Below are 7,286 nucleotides of genomic sequence, written 5' to 3'. Positions count from 1 at the left end.
ACTGTCAAGTTTCAGCGGCCTTTCGCCATGCTCTTTTGGCCAAATGCCAAGAAACGGGTAAGTTTTTGCGCCACGAAGCTAACGTCTCATGCAGCAATTCTAAGTATGCTTGCGTCTACCACTAGTGATAGCCGCAAGCTCAAGAAAGCTTATAGTGCTGCATAGTGAGAAGCGTTTTAGTACTTCCAGGGTAAGGGATGAAACGGTCTTTTCTGGAGGAGCGACTAAACGGCCGACATAACCTGTTAACATCCGTATGCTTTGGGCCTATGGGACCGCTAGACATACAAATTTTACTGTTTGATACCGCTTGGATGATTACTTTTCTTCGACGGATGTGGCTTTCAACTCCTCGAGGGTGGCCTCCAGGCTCCAGCCCCATAGAGATGGTGAGCTTTGCTCACGTAAGAACCCGTCTGTTGTGTGTGTTGATGGTTGGCTCAGGCATTTTTCCTCATCCACACCAAGGTTATTATTGGAAAGCACACCTGTGTATACTTCATTTGACATATCGAAGAAATCCTACGAGACTTGCAAAGGTCAAGGTCTTCATAGATAAGTGTTGGAATACCTTTTTCCTGTTTTTTTATTGGGCCCGCGGATGTAACCATACTAAAGCTGTGGGTCAATACTTGGCCAGTACTGTTAACGATTTTGTCCTTTCAAGTCACGGTGCTAATATTGTTAGGCTCGTCTTTCAAAAATCAGTGATGTGATGTTTTCCGACAAAGTTCTGACATCAGCAGACAGCAAATATGACGCAAATTAGGCAAACAGCTGGCGAACGCTTCAGGAATGCGAGCACGGTACCCCGCTGTCATGGGCATTGCGCTGCCATACGGCGCCGGGCGTTGTGGGTGGTGGGGCGTTGTGGTTTGGTGTGACGTGAGTGCAGTGCGCCGTATTATTGTGTATTGTTTGTTGGATGGTTAGTTTGGTGCGGAACGCCTGCAGTGAGGGCATGAACAGTTCGACTGCGGTTGACTCGGGAACAGTTCTGCAGCGGGATGTTGTGGTCAAAGTCTGTAAATTTTTATGTGGAGTATTTGTGCTTGATTAATGAAGGAGTTGTATTGCTCTTGTGGCCATGCCCTGGCATTCCGGTTCATGCCTGCAGCTTAGACGTAATCAAAATTTTCCTGGAAGATCAAACACAAATTTTCCAGAATCCTGTGAGTTTTGCCTGCAATTTTGTAAAAACACAGCATCTAGTGTGAAACTCCATCAGTTTTTTTAAAACTAGAAGTGAGCTGTGTAAAACTACTTTGTTCTGGTAAAGGTATCAGTCAGAATGCAGTGGTATGCAATAATATGCTTATTCCAAGCATCAGAAGATGCCGCCCGCAGTGCTTATGCAACACAAGTCTTATATAATCAACACAGGAAGGCAGCCAAGCCAAGCCAAGCAGCCAAGTGGTTAGCTCCCCCATCTCCCATGTGGGTCTCAGGTCCAAACCCCAGCCATATCATGGCCACTGGGCATTAACATGGTGCCTGCAATTACTGGTGCTCTATAAATATGTGTGATATGCATGTTGAGTTCCCTTCTCAAAATATAGTGAGAAGGAAGAGTAGGTCAGCAGTCTTGTATCCTCTGGGTATAGAAGTAGTCAAAGGCATGGTCAGATTTAAGCATTAAAATCGGTACACTTTATCAAGGTATGGTGTATTGGTGTTTACCAGAAACCTTGAGTTCACTGAGTGCAACTCCTGAATACCACATGTATTTGTTCTTTGCAGAAAGGAACATTACTGGAAGCAAGATGTCATTCTGCTCATGGTTTGGTGGTGAAAAATATAGGGATCATTTTGAGCATGGTAAGTTGGTTATCCTCTTGAGTCATGAATCTTGATAAGCCAGACATGTCCCATGGTCATTATGATTTGCATTAAGTTGTACCCAGTTACATTGTCATCAATTGGCATTATATTGCTGTTGACATCTTGATAAACTGTTAAATTCTTGACAGTTACCTACCATCCACATAAGGGGACTGAAAGATGTAATTGTTCTAAAGTGTACAACATTTTCACTGCTGCCCATCCCACACTGCTTTTTTCCTCATGGCCTAGCCCCATAATTATTGTGGAGACTCCCAGTGTCCCAGCAGTGTGCCACTCATCCATCAGTAGGTGGTGGGTGGTCAATGAAGGAGTGCCCCAAGTGCTGCACCCCCTGCCTGGCAGGAGTGTATGCCTGCTCGGAGTGCAGGCACCCATTGTTCGCCAGCAGTGCCAAGTACGCACACAGCACACCATGGCCTGCCTTCTCTACCACCGTCGGTGCTGACGCGCTGAAACGGCGCAAGGAGTCGGCCACCGCCTACAAGGTCGTGTTGTGGTCTTGTGGGTTGTGTTTGCATGTAGCTGTGACCTGCTTGCAGTCTGTGCAGTGCTGACCTGTCTGCTGCCCGCACCTCACCAGGCCCCAAGATGGGTCACCTGTCAGCCTGGTAAGATAGGGCCCCAGCGGACTCTGAGACAGGTCCCCGTCGGGCCCCCAGACAGGCGCCCTCCGGTCCCCTGGGGCAGGTCTCCAGTGTCTCCTTTCCCCTGACTCCTGTATCCTGTCACAGGGGTGGGCCCATCCATACCCCCAGACAGGCTCCGGCGAGGCTCGGGAGGAGCTGCGCGGGCTACCTGCCGGGGATCGCTTTGGGAGCTGGCCCCGCCCGCCCATGACGCGTCGGCAGGCGGAGTCGCCGCCGCGTGGCGCCGGCCCCGCCCCGCCCCGACCCCGGCCGCCCCGGCGGCTCGCTGGGTAGCCGCCAGCGAGCCTCCGGCGGGCCGCTGGCCAGCCCGCCCCCTCCGTGCGCGCTTGACGGGTGCGGTGACGCTGGCCGGCCTGCTCCGCACGCCAGGGGTATACGCGTGCGGCGAGTGCGGCCACCCGCTGTTCCCGAGCTCGGCCAAGTACGAGCACCACACGCCCTGGCCCGCCTTCAGCCAGCCGGCCGGCGAGGGTGCGCTGCGCAAGCTGCCCGAAGCCGAGGGCGCTACCGAGACCAAGTGCCCGGCGCTGAAGGTACGCCCGGCGGGCCGCGCGCTCAGGCTCGGGACACAGTGGTGTCCGGGCGCCAAATCAGGCAAATCATTGGAGAGATTATTTAAGATGGTTTTTCAAGTTTATTGTGTACTTCCACGCAGCTTTTAGAGTCCTGGTCGCTACGCTGTTTTGTTTGCGCGCCGTCCGGGCTCCATGTTGCAAGAGCATGTCCACGTCGCCAGGCTGAGTTGATATTTGGCGATGAATGTCCCATACACTTCTTCTCGAACTATCCGATGTTTTCTGTTGCCCCCAGCCCAGGCAGCACGATGCAAGACCGTGGCCTTGCATGGTTGCGGTCAGGTCACACGCAGTGCCGAATGCGCCGACAATCTCTTCGCTGACTATATACTATAATCTCTCTGCTCTTGAGATGTGGGCTTTCAAGTTTTGCTGGCTTCCTACCGCTGTGCTGCCGCCGGTCAGGGGTGGACTAAGGTGGGCTGGATTGTGGACGTGGACCGCCTGGGGGTGATGCTGTACTGAGGGGTGTCGCCCTGGCGTTAGGTTCTCCTCGTCTGGATCCCGTCAGGCGACCTGTTCCTAGCCATGCATCCTACGCTGCTTCTATGCAACATCCTGAGCAATACGCATGTTGCACACGACTGCACGTCCCTCAGCCCCCATGCTTCTGGACGCATGCCTCCGCCTGCTGCGCCCGCCTCTGCACGTGTTTTGCGTGCCGCGCGTTATCGTTTTGGTGTGTAGAAGCGTGTGTGTGTGTCGCAATGCATGAACCCCACTTCTCGTTGCGTTTGCGGTGGCACGGACGCAGCGCGACGAAGGACACACCGCCGGCCGTACAGCACATTCCGATAAAGCGCACCCAACGTTCTGGCCGGCAGCTGGCAGCCTGTAGCTTGGCTGCAGTCTGATGGTGTCGGCCTGCAGTTGGCAGTCTGTAGCCTGTCTGCAGTCTGACGGTGGCGGCCGGCGGCAGTCTGTAGCCTGGCTGCCGTCTGACGGTGACGGCCTGCAGTTGGCAGTCTGTAGCCTGTCTGCAGTCTGACGGTGGCGGCCGGCGACAGTCTGTAGCCTGACTGCAGTCTGACGGCGGCGGCTGGCAGTTGGCAGTCTGTAGCCTGGCTGCAGTCTGAGGGTGGCGGCCGGCGGCAGTCTGTAGCCTGGCTGCAGTCTGACGGTGGCGGCCTGCAGCCGGAAGTCTGTAGCCTGACTGCAGTCTGACGGTGGCGGCCGGCGGCAGTCTGTAGCCTGACTGCAGTCTGACGGCGGCGGCCGGCAGTTGGCAGTCTGTAGCCTGGCTGCAGTCTGACGGTGGCGGCCGACGGCAGTCTGTAGCCTGACTGCAGTCTGACGGTGGCGGCAGTTGCAGTCTGTAGCCTGGCTGCAGTCTGACGGTGGCGGCCTGCAGGTAGCAGTCTGTAGCCTGGCTGCAGTCTGACCTTGGCGGCCGGCAGTTGGCAGTCTGAAGCCTGGCTGCAGTCTGACGGTCCGGCGGGCCGGCAGTTAGCACTGTGTGGCCTGGCTGCAGTCTGACGGTGGCGGCCTGCAGCCGGCAGTCTGTAGCCTGACTGCAGTCTGACGGTGGCGGCCGGCAGTTGGCGTGCCGGTTATCTGGGCGCGGCGCGACTTCCTGTGGCGCGGCGCCCGGACGGGCCCAACATCCGCATGTCGGGACCGCAGGACCGGCTGTCAGTCCCGGTGCGGCGCAGGCCGGCTGTGGTGGCCGGGCCTGCCTGCATGCTGGACGAAACGGCGAAACGAAACGGACGCTGGCGTTGGCCTCCGTAATGCATGGTTTTTCCAGTGGTTGGTGAAGGTTTTTGAAACGTTTCGGTCGCTGGGAAGAAACCGCCCTCTTCAAGGTTTGCGGCTGTGTGTGTGTTGTAGCAAACTGGCCAACTAGCACTTCTGTGAGGTCTATTGGGCTTTTCTGTCATATATAGTACAAATGCTATGTTTCTAAGTTTTTGGGAGACTATCGGTTAAGACGTTACTACCATCGAACCCGATGGCTCACAAACCTTAAACCTTCTATAAGGATGACTCGCGACTTCTGGTTCTAGACATCATCCAAAAACTAACCACCTTACACTTGCCTCGCGTCTCTCGCATTGTCCACGTAATGAGCAGGCGCGCCATAATCGTGAGCATGTCGCTCCAATGCTACACAGCCAGCCTGCGAACCGGCCCTCCCCCCGTGCCGCGCAGGTGATGTGCGGTAAATGCGGCAATGGGCTAGGGCATGAGTTCCTCGGGGACGGCCCGGACGGCGGCTCGCGCTTCTGAATATTCTCACACGCCCTCAAGTTTGTGCCTCACAAAGGTCAGTGGTCGCGACGATTGTCAGATTGATGATGATGGTGTCGATGGTGATGATGATGGTGGTGATGATTGATGACGGTGACGATGATTGATGATGACGATGATGATCGATGACGGTGATGATGATTGATGGTTATGATAACGAGGATGAGGATGGTGACGATGACGATGATGATGATAGTCATGTATGACAACTCACAGGAAATAGAATTAATCAAGGTGTTATTGTTAAGTTGCAAATGCACATGCCTTCATAGTCCGTATGCTATGTGGATGTGGCGGTGCAATGGCGTCTGTTCCACTCACGGTGGTCCCCTCGGGGCTCGGCGCCGCCTGATGTGGCGTCTTTCCCACAATCGGCGTTGTCTGACCACGACGCCAGCGACCACAGCCATCGGAGCGCGTGTGGCATGGCACTGCTGGAGCGAACCCATGCGACGCACCCGAAACCCAACAGCCAGTCAGTTGACACCGTTTGAGCGCCTGAACGTCACGACCCGCCGTTTGTTTTCCAGAGGTGATCAAGCGTGAGGGCGCTACCAATGGCACGAAGGCTGAGTAGCGCTGCCCCGCCGGCAGCGCCGCCGGTGGGCGGCGACCCTGCTGGGGTGGCGACCCCGGCTGGAAGGCCGGACGACCCGCAGGCCGGGCCGTCCGGCTCCGGTCCACAGATCCCGGACCGGGGGCGGCGAGGAGCGCGGCGATGGCGCGGGACGCGGCCTCCGCGGAGAGGGACCGGCCGGCAGGAAGCGGCTCAGGGTGTTGTTACGTTTGGGATCGGGCTGTGGTCCTCGCTCCTCACCCCCGGGACTGAGCTGCGGTCTTCACCAGGACTGGGCGCCGGTCCTGATCTCTCTGGTTCTGGCCTCCGGGACCTGATTGGTCCGTTGCCCTGATCTCGAGTACTGGTCACTAGTCCTGACCTCTGGTGCTGGCCTCTAGTCTTGGCGGTAATGGTTTTAAATCCTAACTTATGTCTGTCTCTAGCCGGGACGTTTGGCCTCCGTATCGGCGTTTATGTCTATGTCTACCTAGTTGATACTCGTCTATGCTACCAACCCTCGTTATCGGTCCGTGACCCTGACCGTTGGTGCCGGCGCCTGGTCCTGAACGCTGTCGCCGCCGCCGGTGCCGGCCTCGGGACGCGCCGGCTCCTTGCCGGGACGGAGCCGGCGGCGGCGCGACGGCCACGGGCGGCTCTGGGCCCCATGAGGCACTGCCGGGAGTCCGCCGTCGGCGGGCCGGCCGCGCCGAGACTCGCCCGGACGCCGCCCGGCCGCCGCGCCGCCGCCCGCCCGCGACGTCAGAGTCGTCTGACGTCACAGGCGAGAGGTGTGACGTGTGGGACGCCGTCGCTGGCGGACATGGACTCGATCAGGAACGGTGCGGGTCTGTTACGGCGACAGAGTGCGACGCGCAGAGCGCCGACACCGTGCTTGTCGGCCGTGTGGCGTTAAAGCTTGCGGAAGTGATGGAGACGATACGGGTGGGGATGCGCCTGGCGATGGAGATGCTCGAATGCCGGGTGCGGTGTCGTGGCGGCATGCGCGATTGAGGAGCGCGTGCGATTGGTCGGGTTCGCCTCGTCTCTGTGTCGCTTACGCGTGCCATGTAGTTCTGCCGTGGCCGTCGCCGTGTCCGGCGCGGCCTTTACCGTTCACCGCTCGGAAAGCGGATGGCTTCGCTTGATAAGCTGTTGTAAGCACGCGACACGTTTGCGATGATGCGTCCAAGACTCGGATTGTTGTTTTGCCCATGACGCCTCGGGCCGCTGCCGGCAGCAGCGTCGCAGCGAGCGTGTTCAGGGTCACCGCGCAGTCTCGCGCAGACGCCTCGCCACGCTCCGCGCAGCAGCACGCCGTGGTGCTCCTGTCTGCCCTCTAGCGGCTGTGGCACCCGACGCTCTCTGTTTGAGGGCCGCTGTGCTTTCTATCTAAGGGACGCAGTGCTCTCT

At 57.6% G+C, this 7,286-nt stretch overlaps 1 protein-coding gene across 3 annotated transcripts; it reads left to right on the top strand.

The window, feature by feature from the left end:
- The first annotated feature begins 821 nt into the window (after positions 1-821).
- LOC119113924 (methionine-R-sulfoxide reductase B1-A-like) lies at positions 822-6,509 on the top strand. Of its 3 annotated transcripts, none has more exons than XM_037238152.1 (5): positions 822-885; positions 1,741-1,818; positions 2,862-3,025; positions 5,219-5,333; positions 5,848-6,509. In XM_037238152.1, the coding sequence occupies exons 2-5, from the start codon at positions 1,764-1,766 to the stop codon at positions 5,892-5,894; spliced, it is 381 nt and encodes a 126-aa protein (XP_037094047.1). In that variant the 5' UTR covers positions 822-885; positions 1,741-1,763; the 3' UTR covers positions 5,895-6,509. The 3 variants fall into 3 exon arrangements, with proteins under 3 accessions (XP_037094047.1, XP_037094049.1, XP_037094048.1); XM_037238154.1 differs by lacking the exon at positions 822-885 and adding an exon at positions 1,145-1,172; XM_037238153.1 differs by lacking the exon at positions 822-885 and adding an exon at positions 1,326-1,437.
- Positions 6,510-7,286: the final 777 nt, after the last annotated feature.

Source organism: Pollicipes pollicipes, unplaced genomic scaffold (genome assembly GCF_011947565.3).
Source record: "Pollicipes pollicipes isolate AB1234 unplaced genomic scaffold, Ppol_2.1 Scaffold_7262;HRSCAF=8765_pilon_pilon_pilon, whole genome shotgun sequence".
NCBI lineage: Eukaryota > Metazoa > Arthropoda > Thecostraca > Pollicipedomorpha > Pollicipedidae > Pollicipes > Pollicipes pollicipes.
Note: the sequence above shows the minus strand (reverse complement) of the source record. Positions and strands in the feature narration are given on the sequence as shown.